Source organism: Piliocolobus tephrosceles, chromosome 7 (genome assembly GCF_002776525.5).
Source record: "Piliocolobus tephrosceles isolate RC106 chromosome 7, ASM277652v3, whole genome shotgun sequence".
Taxonomy (NCBI): Eukaryota; Metazoa; Chordata; class Mammalia; order Primates; family Cercopithecidae; genus Piliocolobus; species Piliocolobus tephrosceles.
The window spans coordinates 139,146,722-139,170,211 of NC_045440.1; the positions used below are offsets into that span (position 1 = coordinate 139,146,722).

General features: G+C 37.6%; 1 protein-coding gene across 2 annotated transcripts in view; it reads left to right on the forward strand.

The window, feature by feature from the left end:
- The window catches only part of KHDRBS3 (KH RNA binding domain containing, signal transduction associated 3), a 191,972-nt gene that overhangs the window by 144,339 nt on the left and 24,143 nt on the right, over positions 1–23,490 (forward strand). For both annotated transcript variants that reach the window (XM_023223514.2, XM_023223524.2), the window contains exon 7: positions 7,081–7,163. In XM_023223514.2, coding sequence (XP_023079282.1) covers positions 7,081–7,163 — 83 coding nt within the window. The remainder of the gene's footprint in view (positions 1–7,080; positions 7,164–23,490) is intronic.

A 23,490-nucleotide genomic window follows, 5' to 3' on the forward strand; every position in this document is an offset into this window, starting at 1 on the left:
AGAAGGATAATTCAGCTTGGAGTCTTCTTGTTGGCTTACCAAAAAGGTGATGTCAGAGGAAACAGCCTGTGCAGAGGAATTGCGGGTGAAACCACACAGCTGCTGCAGGGTCATCGCGCAGGTGCTGAAGCAGACAGCACCAAGCAGCAGGGGCAGGCACCTCCCTGGGTGAGTTGCTGAGGGCAGAACTATGAGGCTTAGGAATTTGTTCTTTATCTTGTATCTTTATTGATTAGTTAATCTCCCCCTGTTGTTCTCAGGACAGAGGAGTATGGAATGGAGATTTTAAGCAGGCAGGGAAGCAGTACAAGCGAGGATTTGCATTCTAGGTGTATAATTTTGGAGGAATGTTTAGATAAGGAAGCATTAGAAATCCAGGATTGGTTAGGGTCTCTGACTAGTCCAGTTGAGGAATTCTGAATGATTCTGATGAATCTAATAATTCTGAATGAAATGATTCACATTAGGAATGTAGAGGAAGGGGGGATGGGTGTGAGAGAGATTTAGGGAGATTAAAAATAGACTCATTGGCTAGTTGGATGACAATGGGATGGTAAAGCAGAAAGCATTGATTTTTCTCCAGATGTTAATGCCTTCCTAGTTGTGTGTGAACTGATGGATTCTCACCACAGTATTAGAGATCTTTTGTATCTCCTGCACTGCCTTGCTCACAAGTGCATGGCCTGATTTTTAAAGTGCAAGGAAAGGGATAAGACATCTTTGCAGTATATTTTGACAACATAGGGGTGCGGTATGTATGTATGTATGTATGTATGTATTTGAGATAAGGTCTTGCTTGGTCATCCAGACTGGAATGCAGTGGCATGGTCTTGGCCCTGCACGGCCTTAGTCTGCAGCCTCCGCCTCCCGGGCTCAAGCAGTCCCTCCACCACAGCCTCTCGAGGAGCTGGGAATACAGGTTCCCACCACCATGCCTGGCTAAGTTTTGTATTTTTTTAGTGGAGACAAGATTTCTCCGTGTTGCCTAGGCTGGTCTCAAACTCCTGGACTCAAACAAGCCACCCACCTCAGCCTTCCAAAGTGCGAGGATTAGTAAAGGAGCTTTATTAAGCTTCTTCAGGGGAAATTCCTTAGGTTGCTTATAACTTTATACTGCCAGGTTTCCTCACTTTTGGTCATCTGATGAATGGCTAGACACTCTGGAGATATATGGACCAGCTGAGGAAAATTCAGGAAAGAGGTGAGAGGACTAAACAGAGAAGAATTTGGCCTGCTTTGCCTCTAGAGGCATTCAATCCAGCAATGTAATGAACATCTTTTAAGTCGTCATTATGTTCCAGGCACTGTTGCTACTCTGTGCCTAGTGTGATAGCGTGAAAGAATTAATAAGACACAATCCATATTCAGAAAGGTAGGTGAGGCAAAAAGCAAGGCATATCCTATGCAGCCCAGTAATGGAAGTATATATATTAGGTCCATTGTTGGCGTAACAAAGGTGTCGTAGACGATTTTCATGGGATTGAGAAGTTATAACAGAATTGGAAGCTCTCATTTGAACTTCACCTTGAAAAAGTCACTAGACAGAGAGGGCAAGCCAGAGACTCATAGGAAACAGCACATGAACTAGAAATAGTCACTGCATGGGAGGCACAGGACACACTGCAGAAAAAGGAGTCTGACATGTAGACTGGGGCTTGTCACAATGGGGTTCTCTAGGAGCAAATACGGAAATGGGAAAAATGACACAAAAATTTCAAATATAAAGAAAACCTTTCAGCATATCTGAGCAGTGCCAGCAGTGAAGTGTAGTGAGTTCCTCATCCCAGGTCTTGGCAAGCTTTTCAAGAGTAGATTCTAAGCTTAGATGTGTGCTTGATCTAAATCTTGGACATCCCCTTCTATACTTTGATTCCACTCAGTTGTCTGTTGAGTCATAGCAAATAATACATTCACTATTTTTTAAATTTCTATCTTAGCCTCAGAAACATCTACTGAAGAATTTTATAATACAAAACTATGTAAATAAGAAAAAATGAGCAACCAGTGGTTCAGAACACTGGAAGAAGATGGGAGCGTTAGGGAAAAAAGGGAGGCCTGCTAAACCCTCAGATCACCCAGTCCTCAGACAAAGAAAAAAATCTTAAGGTTTAGAGGCTCTTACCCAGCTCCACTACTCTCTACTCTTCCTCATTTTAATCATTTGCTGAATCATTTGTTTATTGGTTAATCCCCCTTCACTGTTGTTCTCAGCCAGTGACCTCATCTCCTTCCTGGTGGTAAAAACAGTAGATGTTCAACAAGAATTTCTTGTGCTCTCTGCCTGGAAACTTAGACACTGATTTGCAGTCACACTCAGCTTTTCCTCCTTTTCTCCTGTTGCACTCTGCTTCATGCTTCCCTATGTGTTTCAAGCGTTGTCCACTGAACAAATAATACTCATCATAATGGAAGTACAAAATATTCACCACCATGGCCAAATCAAACTGCGAAATACTCCTGAATAAATCTTGTGAAAAGTGCAAATTTAATCTCTTAATATCTTCAGTATAAAAATATCAAAGTCAGTAATTCAAAGACCTAAACAATTTGAAAATTCAAATAAATTGCCAGTATTGTAATATCTGACAGAATAATTGAGTAAGGAATGAGTGTCGTAACTGTAGGATTAAAACAGTATACCGCTTAATATGTTATTTTTTATAATTCTAATCATTTACAATCTTGAGTCTTCAAGTAAGCACAGAAATAGACTTATTTATTTGAAGAAGCATATTCTTTTCAAACTAACATTACTAAAGAAACCATGATCTTTCATTTTGCCAAACTGTATGCACAATGCAGTGACCTAGTTTGCAAGTTTTCAACCTTCATCTTCACCCTTTCTGTTTCATGCCCACACACCAAGAGATACTTCATAAACACAACATGAATGATGTCATCCAAATTCAAATCCTTATTCCTTAACTTGGTCCTTCGTGAGCTAATGTTTGATTTTCTGGGTCTCCTCTTCCATTTGCAGCATGCAGAGGAACCATAACAAGCTATTTGATTCCTTGAATGAGTTTAGTTCTTGTCTTCCTGTACCTCCATTGTTTTGCACCTGCTGTTCATTCTGCCTCATATTAATTTTTAATCACTATTTTAATGGCAACTTCTACTTTCTGTGCTTTGAAACTAATTTCTAGCATTGATACACCTGGGAAATTTTCTTCCACTTTCTCTTTCCTAACTGGGCTGGTCTATCCCACCTCAGTTGGTCTATCCTACCACAAGTTGACTTGTAGAATTGTAGTTGTCTCTTTAGTTGTCTGTCATCTGTCTCCCACTACACCTCATGTCATCCTACTTACTAGACTCCTTTCCAACCATGGTGTCTAGCAGAGTGCCAGAAATGGCATGGATACTAAGTGATGAAGGTTTAATTTAATACAAATTTTCCTTCCATTAGGAGCTTCCAGCTTCTTTTAATTCATAAGAATTATTTGTAATGTCTGCATTTTGCTACTTATCTAATAACCAAAATCATCTCAAAGTATTTGTTTGTTGTCTGATAGCTTTCTCTTCCTTAATTAATTATTGGAAGATCATAGTGGAATTAGTAATCTACCTTTAGCTACTATGAAGAACACTGGCTTGCAAATTGTGTTATAATCATATTCATGACTTCTATTATTCCTCTGCCTCCATTTAATGACTATCATTTTATAGTATACATTGTCATCAAAGTAAAAAACATATAGCTCTTTGACAAATATTCAGTTGCTCTTTTCTAAAAAAATTTTTTTTAATATTAGTGATCATATGTAAATAAATTATATCTTACTCCTACAAAGAGAGCACCATTCCTTCATATTAATATTTGTTTTACAAAGTTGAAAACTTTGTAGTACCACACTATTTTGATTACTGTAGCTTTATAGTAAATTTTGACCAGGGAAGACTTATAGTCTATCCTGAAGAATGTTTCATGTGCAGTGGAGAAGAATGTGTATTCTGCTTTTTTTGAGTAGAGTGCTCTATAATTGTCTGTTAGGTATAATTGATTTGTATTGTTGTTCAAATGTTTTTTTTTTTCTTTTTTGGCCTTCTTTCTAGGTATTATACTTATTACTGAAAGTGTGTTGATGAAGTATCCAACTATTATTATTGAATTTTCTATTTCTCCGTTTCATTCTGGTAGTTTCGCTTCATGTATTTTGAAGCTCTATTACGTGTATGTTTATATATATGCATACATGTTTATAATTATTTTACCTTGTTGATGGATTGATCTTTTTATCATTTTTCAAAATGTTGTTTTTCTCTAATAACAATTTTTGTCTTAAAGTCTCTTTTGTCTAATGTTAGTATTATAGCTACTCTAGCACTCTTTTAGTTACTATTTTCGTGGAATATCTTCTTCCATACTTTTCCTTTCAACCTGTTTTTACGTTTGAACCTAAAGTGTGTCTCTTGTAGACAGCATGTGGTTGGATCATTTTTTCCATGATGCTAATTTCTGCCTTTTAATAGGTGTGTTTAATCCTTTTACACTTAATGTAATTCCTGATAATGTAGGATTTATACCTGCCATCTTGCCATTTGTTTTCTACATGTTTTAGGTCTTTTTCTTGTACCTTACTTCATTCTTTTGTGTTAAATGTTTTCTTTTTATTCACTACACTACTTTATTTGTTGTTTCTTTTTCTACATTTTTATTTTTGAATTATTTATATTGCTTTCTCAGAATTAAACCAACACAAAAATGCTCTTTAATAGCTCCATTCTCTCCACTCATTTTTGTCTTATTTCTGTCATACAAATTACATCTTTATATATTGCGTACCCATTAACATGGATTTATAATTATGTCTTCATGTATTTGTCTTTTAAATCAGATAGAAGGAAAAGAGTTACAAATTTTTTAAAAAGTTTATACTATCTTTTATATTTACTTAAGGATTTACCAATGTTTTTTTGTTGTTGTTGTTGTGGTGGTGGTTTGTTGTTTTTTAATGTGGAGTCAAATGACCTTTGTCTTAATTTCTCCTTCATTTTTGAAGGATAGCTTTGCTGGATGGAGAAATTTTAGTTGACAATGTTTTTTTTTTTTTTTCTTGTTAATATGACTTCCCGTTGTCTTCTGGCCTTTATGGTTTTTGTTAGAAATCAGCTACTACTATTATAAAAATCTCTTGAATGTGATAAGTTGCTTCTCTCTTTCTACTTTCAAGATTCTTTGTCTTTCTCTTTCAGCAGTTTGACAATAACCATGTCTACATTTGGGTCTTTGAGTTTATCCTTTTTGGAGATTATTGAGCTTCTTGGATGTGTAGATTACAGTTTTTCATTAAATTTTGGAAGTTTTCAGCCACTGTTTCTCAAAATAATCTACTCTTATTTTTTCTTTTGGGTCTCTCGGTATGTATATACTCATATATGTTCATACTTTTGATGCTGTCCCATAGATCTCTGATACTGTGTTCATTCATTTTTTTTTCTCTTCCTCAGACTGGATTTTCTCAACTCATCCATCTTCAAGATGACTAACTTTTTTCTTCATCCTAGTTCTATCTGCTGATGAGCTTCTAAAATGAGTATTTTACTTTAGTTATTGTACTTTGCAACTTAAGAATTTATTTTGGTTATTTTTTATGTTTTCTATATCTATATTAATATTATGTTTGATGAGACACTGTTCTTATACTTTAGTTGGTTAGAAAGGCTATTATTTAATTCCTTGACTACACAACTATCCCCTGTGTTTACCAAAATCCACACATAATCAAGTTTCATAATCAGCCCTGCAGAACATATATATTTGAAAAGTTGGTTTTCCATATATATGAATTTCACATTCTATGAATACTGTATTTTTTAGTTGGAAAAAAATCTGCACTAAATGAACCCACACAATTCAAATATGTGTTGTTCAAGTGTCAACTGTATTGAAAATAACCAAATTAAAGTCTTTGTCTAGTAAGTATAATACCTCAGCTTCCTCAGGGACTGTTTCTATTGACTGCTTTTTTTCTTGTATAGGGACATACTTTCGTGGATTTTTTTTGCATGTCTCAATTTTTTGCTGTTGTTTAAAACTGAACATTTAATGTGTAAACTCTGGAGATCAATTTTTTCCAGGGTTTCTTGTTTGTTTTTGTTATTTGTTTAGTGACTTTTCTAAACTAATCTTATAAAGTCTCTATTTCTTGTGTGTTGCTATTGAAGTCTCCTCTGAGTTAGTTTACTAGTCAGCTAATGATTGGGCAGAGATTTTAGTAAATGCCTGGAAACTTTCTAATCTTTGCCAAGGGCCTCTGGGTGCATATTGAGACTCATGCTTAACCTCAAGGTCAGCCAGAAGAGAGAGCTCAGAGCCCTATCGGGTCTCTTCTGGGCATGGATGTGGCACTGTGAATGGTCCCGGCCTTCTAGATTGCCAGGAATAATTCAGAGCTTTACAAGGCCTGTTTTGAACACCTCATTCCCTACTTTTCTTTTGAAGGTTTTTGATTCGCCCATTGTTTGCTCAGTTTTTCTTCACTACTTCAGGCAACAGAAATGTCAAACAATTGCCTCTAAGTATTTTCTTCAGATACTCTGAGGAAAAAGGCATTTTGCAAGGGGTGAAGTCTGAGTCAGGTCAAATGAAGACAGTGCTGTAGGAATGGGGTTTTGTCGGAACTCCAGCCTTGTTCTGCCCCCTCTAGCGGCATCCAGACTCCTGGTGATTGTGGCTGTTGGTTTTCAAGGTTCCTGCAGAGTTGGGGAGTGGAGTTTGGGAATAAAACAAGTTAGAAGAGCGCAAAGCTCACTGTTCTTACCAGGATTCAGCCATTTGAAAAAAAAGGAAAAAGACAACATTTTCTAGATCTCTGCAATCTTTTGGTTAATTTCCAGGGTTCTGAAAATGGCGATTCTAACCATTTTTACCAATTGCTCTTTCTTGGCTTTTGTAGAGAGAATGTGTGGAGGTTCTTCACCGTTTTCACTAAAGTCCCTCCTATATTTTTCTTTACACTATAAGTAGACATATAATTAAATGCTAGCTGAATTAATGGAAATTCACTAAAAGCAGAATGCTTCTTTCTTTTTAGAAACTTCTCTGAATGTTCTTGTACTTCTCCTATTATGTTTTAGGACTATGATGATGGATATGGCACTGCTTATGATGAACAGAGTTATGATTCCTATGATAACAGCTATAGCACCCCAGCCCAAAGGTAAGAGTCAGTCTTTATTACCAGACCCCACAGCAGAAATCATTCCCTTCCACATTCATATATTCTGGGAAAAGTGTGGCAGTCAGCTAGAGAGGTTAATTTGGCTTGCCCTGTTTTTGTATGTGTTTAAATGGAGAAGCCATATCTGTTCTAGCAACCAGCTTGTATTACCCTACCCAAGTTTACCGTAATGTTAGAGAAATCAGGCTTGGGAAATAAAAACTGAAATTTTAGTCTAAAAATTTGACTTAAATGTTCAGGATATTTTGAGGAGGAACAGTGGCCTCAAAGTCTGTGACTATTTAGTGTTAAGGCACAAAATTACACTGGATCTGTGTAAGTATCCTACACTGTCAGTGCCTGGAGAAGAAACTATCAAAAGTTTTGTTTCCTATTCGTAGAACGTGTCAATTTCTAAGTAGCAACTCTCCTGTTTTCTAACAACTTCATACTCCTACCTGTGAATAATGACTTAGCTGTAATTTATTTTCCAAAGAAATATTTACCCACAAATAAGTAAATGTTACCAGAGGCAAAACAGAGCTTCATATTACCTCTTCTGTTAATATTACCTTGATGTTCATTGATACATAAAATTAGTGTTTCTTATGTTGAGAATGTTGTCCTAAATATGTGGAAAACTTTTGTTTTATGTTTTAAACTCTAAGTGGAAGATAAAGGTAGACATATACACAAAACAAAATATTGGCTTTAGAGTGATTCTGAAGCATAAGAAAATATGGACTATGAGGTGATTTTGATGAAACACAAATTCACTTTTGAACTTGTCCAGTGCCAGTCAAGCTTTGAACACATAGGTTCTCTTATTTGTTAACTCTGATCCTGAAGTAGATAGGGACATAAAAAACCTTTTTGTTTTTGCTCATACCAAATTTTATTCTTCTATAACTTGTAAGTATTGAGTAGCCTTCGAACTTTGACTCTCAACTGGTCTTTGTTGGTGGAAGCCTGTATATCGTATTTGTACCCGTTAGTGTGTTGAGAGTAGACCTAACACTTACGGAGCCCAGTGACTGGCATGTGGTAAATGCTTGATAAGACTTTGTATACACCATCTCATTTAAGTATCCCAGCAACTTTATGAAGTATATGGCATTGTTTTCATTGTATACATGAAGAAAAGGGGCACAGAATTAAGTAATTTGCCAGAAATCACACAGTAATTGGAAAGATGAAATTCTAAGTCAGATATTCTAAGTCAAAGATTTGTACCCTTTATAAATAAGTCCTTCTCAGATTTTGTTTAAAAACATAAATATCCACAGATATTTCAATATGTAGTCTAAATATCCTAGCAAAGCAAGTCTCCCATCCCCACATTTGCTGAGTGAATACTGTATTCCCGGCACTGTTTCCGTAAATTTTATAAGGCCTTACAGTCCAGGTTGTTTGAACACATCAGTCCTGACAACAGTACTCTAAAGCTGATGGTATTGCTGTAGATGAGGAGATCAGATAACCAAGAGTTTCTGGCGCTTGCTTGTGACCAAACAGCTGATAAAATGGTAACAGGTGTGTGACTGCCAAGTGCATATTCTTAACCCTGGTACATTTGTGTGAGAGGCTCACTGCTCATTTCTGTTAGTTCTGTTCCCATATCTGTTATGGGATTTATATACAGTTATGCGTCATTTAACGACTGGGATATGATCTGAGAAATGTGTCTTTAGGCAATTTTGTCATTGTGTGAACATCATAGAGTGTACTTACACACCTACATGATATAGCCTGCTACACATCTGGGCTGTATGGTCTACCTGCACAGCATGTTACTATAGTGAATACTGCAGGCAGTGGACATACAGTGGTATTTCTGTATCTAAACATGTGTACACATAGAAAAACTTCAGTAAAAATATGGTATAAAAGATAAAAAGTGGTATACCCATACAGGGCACTTACCATGAATGCAGCTTGAAGGACTGGAAGTTGCTCTTGGGTGAGTCAGTGAGTGAGTGAGTGGTGAGTGAATGTGAAGGCCTAGGACATTACCGTGCACCACTGCAGGCTTTATAAACACGAAACACTTAGGCTACACTCAATTTATTAAAAAGTTTTTTTCTTTCTTCAATAATAAATTAACCTTAGCTCCTGCAACTTCTTTACATTATAAACTTGCAGTTTTTATTAATTTTTGACTCTTGTAATAATACTTAGCTTAAAACACAAATACATTGTACAGCTGTACAAATGTACTTCCTTTTTTCGTATCCTTTTTCTATATACTTTTATCGATTTTAATTTTTTTTTTTTTTTTTTACTTTGTAAACATTTTTTCCCCCCTCTGTCACTCAGGCTGGAATGCAGTGGCGTGATCTCAGTTCAGTGCAACCTCCTTCTTCCATGTTTAAGGAGTTCTTGTACCTCAGCCTCCGGAGTAGCTGGGATTACAGGCATGTGCCACCATGCTTGGCTGATTTTTGTATTTGTAGTAGAGATGGGGTTTCACCCCGTTGCTCAGGCTGATGTTGAACCCCGGGCTCAAGCAGTCCGCCCACGTTGGCCTCCAAAAGAACTGGGATTACAGGTGTGAGCCACCACACCAAGCCTACCTTTTTTTAAAATTAAAAACAAAGACATAAATACGCACATTTGCATAGACCTACCCAGGGTCAGGATCATTGAATAGGTGACAGGAATTTCTCAGCACCATTATGATATCATAGCTCCACCGCTGTACCTGCAGTCTGTTGTTGACTGAGACGTTGTTAGCACATGACTCTATTCAGTGTGGTGGACTTTCAAATGCAAGCATGTTTTTTTGCTTGAACTGTGTCACAATATAGTGATGTTTATGGTTCGATTCATTCTGTGGAGAAAAGAGAAGCGACTTTATATTTATTGAGTAATGTGTTTCAGATACTATGCTAATGTTTTTGTATTTGATTTCAGTAGATCTTCACAGGCATCAACCCAGTCCTATACAATAAATATAGTTTCCTCCAGTTAATAGATGTAGAAACCAAGATGTAACTTTTTTTATGAAGTATATTTACAATACAAGATTATAGTCCCTGTGATCTTTTGGTTTTTGATATTTGATGTAAAGAACCAAACTTAAAGCATTTGCCCTATTAAATGCTGTGATCTGTCAAGGAGAGTGATATCAAAATGTGACTGCGGGTAAACTGATAGATCACTAAGGGGAGCTAGCGTTTATTTAGAGCCTGCTCTAAATCAGGCATGGAATTTAATCTGTTACTTATATGTCTTGTTTTAATACAAATAACAACAGTAAGAGTTAATATACATGATGAAACTGAGGCTCAGAGAAGTGGATGACTAATCCCAAATGTAGACCCAGGCTTTTAAAGCTCATGGTCGGCCGGGTGCGGTGGCTCAAGCCTGTAATCCCAGCACTTTGGGAGGCCGAGACGGGCGGGTCACGAGGTCAGGAGATCGAGACCATCCTGGCTAACATGCTGAAACCCCGTCTCTACTAAAAAAATACAAAAAACTAGCCGGGCGAGGTGGCGGGCGCCTGTAGTCCCAGCTACTCGGGAGGCTGAGGCAGGAGAATGGCGTAACCCCGGGAGGCGGAGCTTGCAGCGAGCTGAGATCTGGCCACTGCATTCCAGCCTGGGCGACAGAGCGAGACTCTGTCTCAAAAAAAATAAATAAAAATTTAAAAAATAAATAAATAAATAAATAAATAAAGCTCATGGTCGTTCTACTTTAAGCTCTGATTATATATTTATATGATAGATGACAAGCATTTATTCTTTGGTTATTTATTCAGTCGGTGTTTATTGAATGTCCATTTTGTGCTAGGCGTTGTACTTGATGCTTGGAATAGAAAGATTATTAAGATGGAGACTCTATCCTTGAAAAGCTTATTGGCTAGAAAGAAACAAATATAAATACTTTAAAAGACTGTAATATTCTAATTATTGTGAGAGGAGAAATTCATTGTTTTCATAAAAAGACTAAGCTAAATTCTGGTTGGGAATACTGCAGACATTTACCTGAGAAAGTGAAGGATAAGTAGTAGTCACCAGGTGACAAACAGGGAAGGGCAGTTCACAGATAAGGCTAGCAAGTCACAGAGGTATGGAACAGTAAGTTTTGTGTGGCAACTACACATAATTGTGTAGGGCTGGAATATGTGGTGCACAGGAGGGAGCTGTGGGGAGAGGGGTGCAGGAGGAATGAGGGCATGTTTCCTCCACAAGGAGCTGAGACAGTGCCATCGAAGAGTTACATGTAAAGGTATGATGTGTTTATACTTGAATTTAGAGAAATTAATTAGATGACAGTTGTGAAGGCTGGATTGGCAGATGGTGAGCCCAGAGGCAGAGACTAATTAAGATACTGGTATGTTACATATTATAAGCCCTTTAAATATCAGGAAAGATTCACTAAAAGAAGCATCTTTTGTGACAGCCAGTCTACCTTCTTTGAAGTGATCTTTTCTTTGCTACAGCTTGTCTTACCTGAAGGAGTACAGAGAACTGTATGAGAAGTGCTCACATGGACAAATGCAGAAGCCACTGCTAGATACTCTTGAATGTTCATTTAATCCTCAACATGTCAAATAAACATCTGTCCCTTTTAAAGAAGAAAACAGTGGCTCACACAATTAGATAACTTGCTTCAGATTGTACAGTTTACACAAAGGAGACAAACTTTGAACTGAGGTCTGACTGTAAGTATATATCAGTATCTTTTCCACTACAGCACTCTTAGCTTACACTAAATAGCTGCTCTGCTATAAATTGAAAGGAAGCAGCTGTATATAGCATGGGGTGAAGAAATGGTTCTATGCACCATATTGGTGTACTGGGGCTGCCATAATAAAATACTGCAGTCTTGTTGAGTCCCCTGTCCCAGGCTTGCAGATGGCTGCCTTCTCTCCATGTCTTCACATGCACTTTTATCTGTGCACTCACATTTCTGGTGTCTCTTTTTGTATCCAAATTTTCTTTTCTTTGAAGGACACCAGTCAGATTGGATTAGAACCCACTGTAAAGGCCTCATTTCAATTTAAATCAGCTCCCTAAGGCATTGTCTCCAAATATGGTCACAGTCTGAGGTACTGGATTTAGGGTTTCAATATATGAGTTTGAGAAGGCAGGGTACACAATTCAGCATGTAAAATGTGCATACTCTAACACCAGTTTAAGCACAACACTGCATGTTTCAGAATTAGGAACCTGGTATGAACCAGTTAGGATAGCAGATTTTCCGATCATCCCCGGTATCAAATAGTAGATATTAACGAGGAAATCATCACAGCCGTCATCTTAGTATTTCCTGAGTGCTTGGCATTGTTTCATCTACTTTACATAAATTGTCTCCCCTCTCTGCATCCCCTTCGATATTGCTAAATTCAAGTTTAAAAATGTCATTCCCAAATTCAGAGAAGTGAAGTTCCTTATTCAAACTCACAAGGGCAAGCAGCAGCACAAAGAAATCACCTTGGTACCAGAACATTCTGTTTTGTACTCTCTCCATTGCCTTTCAGCTCTCCTTTTGTCATGGTTTTGATTACAGTTGCTGGGACTAATTCCTGTTTATATTTCCCATATACAGTATTCAAAAATCTCATACTTTCTGATGCTTTAAAATCTCTTAGGAATTATGCTTCAATATGAACTAGAAGTTTTGCCTTATCAAATTTGGACAACCTTAAGCAAATAGGGAATTTAATTTATATTAAATATACATATTAAAGATGTAGGCTTAGACTAGTGAAATTAAGAAATTTGTTTTTCCAGTTTTACATTAGATCCTTTCAGTGAATAGCATTTACTGCCACTGCTGTCCAGGAGCACCCAGTTTTCATATGCACTGGTAGGCAGTGCCATGTAGCACTTGATGTCTAATCAAACATGCCTTGATTTTGACAATTCAAGTTCCGTAAGATTCATTTCATACATAAATAATTCTCTCAGAATTTGAAACTATGTGCTATGCTACAGTTATAGTTCAGTATTAGTGAGAAATTCTTCCCTTGGCCTCCTTTTAGAGTACAAAGCTGTTCTGCAAATGTTCTTTGACATTTTGTGTGGTAGGAGAGAGCACAGAGCAGAGGTACAAGCTGCTCAGTCCCGTGTGGCAGCCACTAGACATGGAGCTGTGGACCTTTGACCCGTGGCCGGTCCAGATTGAGATGTGCTAGAAGTAAAACTCACACCACATTCCAGAGATTTCCTATGAAAAAAAGAATGTTAAAAAAATTATTAAAATTAATTTCACCTATTTCTTTTTACTTTTTTTACATGTGGCTACTGGGAAGCTCTCTATTACAATGTCTTCTCATAGGCAGCACTGAGTTAAATGAGTCTGGTTGTGTCTGTCTCTGGCATATACTCACTCAGGGGCAAGCAAGACAGTCCACAAGCCGCAGAGAGAGAACTGGAAAGCAGCACCTCCTATTCCTACTTTTTAAATGCCGATTTTAATGTTTTATATGTTATTTAAAATATAACTTAGTAATATGATAGTATGCATAAGCACATTACAGTTACAAGTTCAAAAACATTTTTATTTATGCCAATGTATTATCAGAAATGGAGACCAGTGCCACAGTGGTTAAGAGTCTGACAGCCCTATGGTCAGACGCCAACTTTAACATTTACTGGCTCTGTGATTTGGGGTGAGTTATTTAACCTTTCGAAGCCTCCGTAGCCTCTATTTATAAAATGTGTAACTGTTTCTACTTGTGAGAAAAGTGTAAAAAGCTTCTTGTTTAGAGGGCCGGCCTGAAGGCTGAAAGAGACAGAAAAGCATGCAGTCTTTGTAAACTGTGTGGAGGGAAGTCTGTTGTCCACTCCGTTGTCTCTGCTTGAGGACTGAATGAGAGGGTTTGCATAGGGAGGTGAGTCCAGTGTGAGCCCGAGTTCCTGCCATCCTTCTACAGCTCTAAATTCCTTCTGCTTGTTGTTCCACACAAGAGTTGACTAGGAAGAGCAGATTCTGGGAAACCTGCAAGGACTGTGCGAGCAAATGTTTTATAGCGAGAGAGGAAACCTTGCAAAGGGATTCTTCCCCTGTGGATGGTCAATGTCAGTATTTCCTGTACACTGGGAGTTGGGAAGGTCAACAGCCATATCCCACCTGAAAACAAAATTGAATAGGACAGCAAGGTGGCTTGGCTGCCGTTGAGGATGATCTGTTGTGTAGAAGGGATTCTTTCCATAGTGACTTTTAAACTCCTGAGGTCCTCATTATTATGACACTGTTATATTACAGAAACAAGTTTCTCTTTGGAAGTTTTACAAGTTAGGAATTTTTTCTCCCAATTTTCAAATACCTTGTATTCAAATCAGAGTACAAATGAGAATTCCTGTAAAAAATGCAGTGTAGTTCCGCTACATTTCCCCATTGGTTTTTGTAATGACCTTGGTAATGCTAACATTACAGTATAAAACAAAAGCATTGTTTGTATAACTTCACACATTTAATGAATAACAAGATTTTGACACAATTACTATGAAGAGAAATATAGACTATTCTTTACAATATGGGAATTATTCTAATACACATTGGCTCAAAAATAGTTGTTGATTACTTCCTGTGGATACACAGCTTCTGAATAGCTAGTGTAGTGAATCAAAATGGATGGGTGATAATGGCCTCAGCCCTGAGAGCCCTTCCTCTGCCCCGACATGGTTTGAATCCTCACAGATACCATTTCTGACTCCCGGAAACCCCTTGTAAATGTCTTTATTTTATTCTATACTAAGTGGAATTAGTTTACATTTGATGTCTTGTTTACAATCCTAATAATTATCATAATATTTTTAGTCTGTGTTTCTGAGTAAGTATAAATTCTCCAAAGAACTATTTGGCTCCTATAGTGATGATCATTAACTAAATAAAACATAAAGGGTCTTGAAAAGTGCTAATAGAAATTGAGCATTATAAACTGTCAACAAAAATACTTCTAACACAGTACTATTAGACATCAACCAAAACCAAGAGATATCAACCCAAATTACCCCATAAACCTGTAAATACTTAATTCTCAGGTAAGAAAAAAACAAAGAGTAGAGACAGTGGTGAAAAAGTGAAACTACAACCCTGTAAAGAAAAAAAATTCGTTGGTGATGCTTGTTAAAGCACGGTAAGGCAGACTTTATTCAGGACTACTGCGATAGATACATGGACCACTGCAGTGGGACTGTGCAGTGGGGAAGAGAGACCAGGCTCCACTCTGCATCTAGCATGGACAAGTGGGAATTCATAGCCAAGAATACAGGCTGGGGTCAGGAGACAGAAAATTCCTGAGAGGAAATATTAGTGGTAGGGGGGATTTTGGCTGAACCGACCTAACAGGATTCTTGCCGGAGGCAGTCCAGATTGGTCCGACATCCCCTCCCCTGGGGAGGATGAGGAACCCGATCAGATATTGGGGTGATCAGATATCATGGGTGGTGTGTTCTTGCTAAACTGACTCAGCAAGCTTCTTTTTTAAAACTGGATTTTACAAGGAGCTGCACAGATGGGCCTAGGAGAAGGATCAGGAGGCTGACGAAAGTTTAGCCAAGCAGAGAATCTTTGTCAGCTCTGACAGGGAAAAGGGAAGGAACATCCCAAGACTGAGTGTTAGCATGTGTAAGTATTGCTACTTATTATGGTTATTATATATTGACCATCTGCTGTAGTGTATCAGACACACACACACACACACACACACACCCCCTCTGATCTTAATTTTAACCTTAAAAGGTGGATATTATCCTCAATTTATTATTGAGAAAACTGAGACTCAAGAGTTTAAGTAGCCTGAGTGTCACACTTAATGACATTATTGATTTCAGAGTCCATTTTCATTCCATTATGCTAGTGAGTAGTACGCATATCATTGACGTCTCACAATATGATTTCAGATGTTACATGGGCAGACTTCTTAAAAATTTTTAATGATTAGATTATAAAGTTATTGAAAGAGTGTGGTTAGCATATCAAACCCATGATTTTATGATTATTGCTATAATTCAGTGATGGCAAGTTTATTTAAAGTAAAAGAAAATTAACATGGAGAGTTAATATGAAGTCACAAACAGGATAGGTGTGTATGTAGATGGCAAGTATACTGCATATCCTGAGAGTTGTCCCTGAATGGCTGGGGTTTGGTGAATGTTACACTGAGCATTTGTGTCACCAGTCAGTGGACAACCTGAAACACTGCTCATACTGACAGTTTGATTAGATGAGTCCCAGAAGCAAGACTGAGCTTCTCACTAAGTTACAGTGTCCAACCAAATTTAATGCCTTGATCATATTGAAAATAACTTTTGTATCTTCATCAGGAATATTTCTTTAGAATTAAACTAATAAAAAAGGAAAATGTTTCTCAAGATTCATTTACTTAACAAAGTTTGGAGGAATGCAATATCTATTGCGTACTTACCAAATGTAAGTTACTATGTATCCAGGTGCTGTCATACATATTGTGTCATTTTATTCCTAAGAACTTCTGTAGGATTGTCATTCCTTAATTTTACAAAAGGAGTTGACATTCACAGAATTTGAGCTTGACCAAAGTCACAAAGCTAATTAATATCAATTAGTCCTCATACTCTGTTCTCTTTGAGACCAAGCTTACATTCTTTTGCCTAACTCAAAAGCAACTAGTAAGGGGGAAAAAAAATAGGTTCCTATAAATGTAGAGAAGATCACGTGGAATCTTCATGCATGATCTCCACAAGTGTGTGACAACACGGTAGCAGGGCAAAGGCATGCTAGCGGCGATAAATCAATTGCCACTGTCACTTTACTCTTTAATGTTCTTGAGAACACATGAGATTTATCACTGAGGAATTGTAGAATAATGGTAGTAAATGAAAACAAAGTCCACCGGGGAGATGTACTACATCATTTGGATTTAGCGCTGCCATCTGCTTAATAGCATTGAGAAGACTACAGCAGTACTTATGATCAACCATTCATAGCAATGACAGATGCTGCGAAGAGTGAACATACCAGGGAAACAGGTTCATTACTAAAATGTAGATTATGTGACAGGGTTTCTAAAAAGCACTAGTGTTGATGATCAAACCTCCAATTTTAAATCTACACTATAGAATTTTAAGTCTGTAAGATAAAGACCTACTCAAAAGTCTTCCCATGTTTTATTCCTCATGTTTCATACATTCTTAAAATGTATTTATTGATTTTTTAGAAGAGTTTTTTTCTACAAATCTTGCATATATAGTCTCTTTTTAGTGGAGGAGAATAATAACTTTTGTATAATTTCTGACTTTTAAAATGAGGTAGCATGATGGTTAGAAAAAAAAAAAGGCAGTGGCTATAAATCCACAAAAGCTTGGATTTGAATGTGAGCTCTACTACTTTCTTAGCTCTATGACGTTGACTAGGTTGCTTCTTTGAGTCTTTTCTCATCTGTAAAATGATAACTATTTGACTTACAACATTGTAATTAAGTGAGATAGCAGATGTAATATACATAATAGTTCAATAAATTTGCTATAGTAGCATGTAGTAGCTGCTTACCGTTGTAAGCATTTTGTAGCCTTTTTAACTACTTTTATTTTATTTTATTTTATTTTACTTTATTTTATTTTTTGGAGACAGAGTCTTACTCTGTCACCCAGACTAGAATACAGTGGCACCATCTTTGCTTACTGCAACCTCCACCTCCTAGGTTCAAGCGATTCTCCTGCCTCAGCCTCCCAAGTAGCTGGGACTACAGGAGTGCTCCACCACGCCCAGCTAATTTTTGTGTTTATAGTAGAGACAGGGTTTCATCATGTTGGCAAGGCTGGTCTCAAACTCTTGACCTCAAGTGATCTGCCTGCCTCAGCCTCCCAAAGTTCTGGGATTACAGGCGTGAGCCACCACACCCAGCCAGTAGCTACTATTATTATTATTATACCATTTTATGGATGAGGAAATTGTGGCACAGAGACAGTGGAACTTCCCTGAACTCATGGAGAGTGAGTGCTGGAGCTGGCATGTGAACCCAGGCAATCTAAGCACTCTGCTATACTACGTCTCTATGTAACTGTTGTTATTATGAGTTTAAGTATTATATCCAGAAAATATTATAGTCTTTTCTGAGAATGTCTTCAGTCAATAAAATCCCAACAAATGATCTAAATAAAATTATGCATGCCATTTTTATACCTTATTTGTGCAATAAAAAGTTGTTAAAGGCTCATTTAATTTAGATTGTTTAGAGTCCTAAACTGTGTCAGAAGCAGACTTGAGGACAGAGCTCAAAGTTACTTGTTGCAGGTTGACTTGTAATGGAGAATGTTGGTGCCTGAATTCTCCAGAATCCATTCATACGTCATTGTTAGACTCACAACTTTAGAAACTGAAATAATACTCAGACATGGTGTGGATCGTATTTTTTGCTTGTATTTGTCATCATGAAGGGATATGTTCCTTTTGAAAGGTAACTTATGAGTGTGCATCGAGAACCTTAAAAATATTTGTGACTTATGACCCAATATTTTTACAATAAGTGCCTGAACTTACAGTTCAGCAGTGAGTGTCTGACAGTATGAATACATTTAAGAACTCTTTAATTGAAAAGAGTAAGCAATTTCTGGAAGAGTTCTGAGAAAGAGGGGGGTAGGGGATAAATTCAGTTTCTCGCTTAACTTGTTGAGTAGACAGTGATGTAGCTAATTTAAGTGGCAATGAGATTTAGGAAAAAGTTAGTAAGTTCATTTGGGATGTGTTAAATTTAGGTTGTCCACAGAATTGTAACAAGTACATCAAATAATTGATATAAAAATAGTTTACATACTAGTAAGTCATTATATCAATGGTAACTATATTTCTCTCCCAGTTTTTCTTTGTAATTACAAAATAGATTATTATGGTTAGATTTTTACCACAATTTTAGTATGTAACTGAGTTGTAGTTTTATTTTTTGTATTCTCTTTCATTGGTGTCTTAAAGTGTGTGTACCCAGCGTTTTGACATGGTTAATCTCCCAGAAATTAGAGTAAGATAGTCAATTCCAAAGTGTATTAAACAAGATAGGGTGGAAATATTATATGATTAGGAGTCAGGCAGACCTGACCTTTCCACTTAGCAGCTGTGTATGTGATCTTTCTTCACTAACCCTCAATTCCCCCATCTACAAAACAGAGTGAGCGAATATACTTAAACAGTTTAGTATAGAACCTGGCACATGGCACTCGGAATTTGTGATTGTGTTTTATTTTATGTGTCTGTCACTGCTGGGCATTTTGCTGCTGCTCAGTAAGTAGTACTGACTATGGGGAGATGATCATTGGCACCTTCGTTATCACCAGGTGATAGATTGCTTCCAGCTCACCTCATATCTGCTCATTTTCTGTGCAGAGTATCACAGACCTAACTTGGAGCACACTGCAAGTGTAAAGGCATAAATGCTTTGCTTTTTTGTTGGTTGTTTCTTACTCTGGTGCTTTTTTGTTCAGTGTTCTATAAAGGACCAAAAAGTAGACATAAACATTAGAAAGTAGGAAAATAATCATTAAAACATCCATGTATTTCCTTTTTCTGCCATTTATAAGGATTGCTGTACCACGTGAAAATGAATTTATGTTGTTTGTAAGTTTATAAAATAGAAGTATTTAATCCAATTGCAACCTTTTTGAAATGATTTATAGAAGGTATTGGATATAGTCTTAGACATTGTCCCCGGCCGGGCGCGGTGGCTCAAGCCTGTAATCCCAGCACTTTGGGAGGCCGAGATGGGCGGATCACGAGGTCAGGAGATCGAGACCATCCTGGCTAACACAGTGAAACCCCGTCTCTACTAAAAAATACAAAAAACCAGCCGGGCGAGGTGGCGGGCGCCTGTAGTCCCAAGCTACTTGGGAGGCTGAGGCAGGAGAATGGCGTGAACCTGGGAGGCGGAGCTTGCAGTGAGCTGAGGCGCGGCCACTGCACTCCAGCCTGGGCGACAGAGCGAGACTCTGTCTCAAAAAAAAAAACAAAAGACATTGCTAAATTTTAGAGACTTTGGAAATAAAAACTACATATAGGTATATAGCTCAGTAAGACGTCTTACATAGAGGAAAAAACCCTATGCATATTGTCTTAGCCAAAGTAATATAATTAAAACAGTGTCTCAATTAAGACTGCATAAAGATGTAGTAAATTAAAGTGTGACCACGGGCAAGTTATTTAACCTGTGCTCTAGAGTAAAATGGGGATGACAATAATAGTACTGACCTCCTAGGGTTGTAAATGTAAAGTTAAGCAAAATGGAAAGCATGTCATATATGGGAAGCATGTCACACATTGTAAAGGCTATCAATAGCTATCATTAAAGTTCCACAATTCTTTATCTAAAGCTATCGAAGCTAAATATGTCTTACATTCCACTTTTTGGAATTTTGGGGAATCAATACGGGATACATACACATACCATATGTTAGTACAGCTCCAGTGGAGCCCTGTGTGTGCTGCTCCAGGATAATGATTGCCCCTTGGATTCTTTGAAGTTTATGATCAGGGAACCTGATTACAAAGGAGTGTAAAGCGTATGTGGCAAGTTGAAAAAGAAGGGGGTTGCTTAAGGGAGGTGTGTGGCATTCAGCCTTGGCAGTTTCTAACCCCACCAAATATAGCAATATTGCTAGTGCTAGCAAGTTATTTTTAAATAGGATGGATTAAATAATTGATACAAGACTGTTTCTTCTATTAGAAGTCATCACTTCTATTAGAAGTCATCACTTTAGCAAGGCCTTTTTTTTTTTTTTTTTAATTGAGACAGGCTGGTATACAGTGGCATGATCTCCACCCACTGCAACCTCCACCTCTTAGGCTGAAGCTATTCTCCATCCTCAGCCTCCTGAGTAGCTGGACCACAGGCAAGAGACGGTGCCACTTTACTCTTTGATGTTCATACTCAGCTCATTTTCGTACTTTTTTAGAAACGGGGTTTTGCCATGTTCCCCAAGCTGGTCTTGAACTTTTGAGTGCAAAGCGATCTGTCCACCTCAGCCTCCCAAACTGCTGGGATTACAGGTGTGAGCCACCACACCCGCTAGCAAGGCCCTTCCTGACCTGGCCCCAGTTCCTTCATCTCAGGTCACTCACTCATGTAATGTAACCTGATACTGAGTTTCTTGGTTATGGCTCATTTATACTTGTCCCAATTACCTATTAAAATATAAAGTCTAACTTGTGAAAGTACATTGTCATCAAAATCTTCATGGCTCCTTATTTAATCTGACATATACCTTTTGAAGATATGGTGACTTTTAGAATTTTCTAAAACGGTGCAAATAGGACAATTTGCCTCTTTGTATTTTAGTTCTTTGCCAGATTACTTGCAACAGAGCTACCAGTTTCTTGGATCAGTAGTTATATCATCCAACAATCGTTGGTGATTCTCCTCACCTCACATCCCGTTCTTTAAGGCTTCTGTGTTTCCACAGTGTGCTATGCTTGCTCTGTCCTCCAGCAGAACCTGCCGGACTGTTGAGAATCCATCTCCTTTTCATAAAGAGTCCCGCAGCAGCAGGGACCCTTTTGTACTCATGTTTATATCACCAGCACCTAATGCAGTACTGATCAGAAAGGTGATCTATGTGTGTTTTTCAGCTGAGTTGGTAACATGTAAGTCTGCATCTGTTGTAAACATTTCTTTATTAGAAACACAGTAAGAAATCTGGTACCATTGTAAGTCTAATGTGAAGATTGATGTAGTCTTCAACTCAGGCTACAGAGAAGAGTCACCTATGCAGCCTTAAAAAAAAAAAAAAGGGTGCCAAGAAAATCACCTGTTAGTTTTTAATCTGAGTCTTGGTGTAGCACAACAGCTATCTATAAATTCTTTAAACTCTACAGATAATTCTGATAAGCAGCCAAAGGTTGAGAACTACTCTTCTTGAGTAATAAGTACTATATAAATTAGATAATATGTGTAAAGCACTTTGCACAGTGCCTACCAGAGAGCTGCTAAGGAAATACTTGTTTCCTCCAAAAATAAATTATTGGCCTTTTTATAATGTCTTCCATTCATTCATTCCGCAGACAGCTATTGAGACCTGCGATGGGCCAAATTGTTCAAAAATACCTTATTCCAAAGGGAAATTTGAAGTTTTCTGTTCAGAATTTGAAATTATGAATTCAAATAAAAGAAAATTGTAACTTTAAGAATGATAGAATACATAAGACACACTTCTAACAGAAGGCTTTTGCAGATCTTAAATCATCTTCTCAATGAAGCCTAACGTGCCCAATATGCTTAAAACTGTCACTCTTCAAATTTAAGCTCTGCGAGGGCAGGAATCTTCATCCTTTTTTGTTCATCAACACTTCTTAAGCACCTCAGATAGTGAGTTGTTGTTTAGTGGGTATATTCTAAACTGTTGTCAGTAATAGATGACCATTCTGCCAGGCAAACCAGAAGGAGGTTTTTGTGCAGAAGAGCACAAAAAAACGTGCAGTGGTCCTGTTGACTTGGTGTGCGCTGGTAGTGACCAGTTTTTCAGTGAGGCTGCAGCCTGCTATGCCTAGGAAGGTAGGTGCACTAAGTGTCTATAGAAAGATCCTTAGAGAACATTTTGTGATGGACCTTAATACCAGGCTCAGGAGTTCCACAGATTTTTGTTTGTTTGTTTTGGTTTTTATCAGTGAAGGTGCTCCCCATGCCCGTAACCCGCACACCGGTCCGAGTGAAGGTCACCTTGCTTGTGGAGCACCCGGAGCCTGGCCGCTGCTTGCCCACTCCACTCCAGTCCTGAGCTATCATGTCTCCCTACTGCAGCCCATGTGATTGTTTCCGTATAATTACATGCATGTACCCAATTATGGGTACATTCTCATAATACCCAGCAGTTTTCCATCATAACTGCAATTTTATATTGAAGTGATTATTTGATCAATGTCTGTCTTCTTTTTTAAATCTGTTTACTGTCACCTCCCCCAGTGCCTGCCACAGTGCTGGAACATATGTAGTGCTCAATAAATATTTATGGAATAAAATGTGGAGAGGTAGAATTTTACTTTACATCAGTAATTTTAAAATAAAGTAGGTATAAAGTAGGTATTCTTGAATAATCACAATGTCTTATCTGATTAAAGTACTGTAAGTATCATAGTTTAAATGCTTTTAATGCCGCATATTTGAAGAGTGAGCCTGTATAATTTGATATGCAGATTGATGTAAGTTAGTGTGCCACCACATTCCCCAGGAACACTAAAAACCATTTGCTGCCCTAACATGGTGTCAAAGGAAGATGCTAAAAATCCCATAAATGAAAAGGGATAATTATTTCACATGTGTAAATATTGCAGATCACAATCAGTATTTTCCTAAAGAGTAATGGATATGGCTTTGAAATCTAAATATCAAATATGTTTATCAGAAATCTCCTCAAAA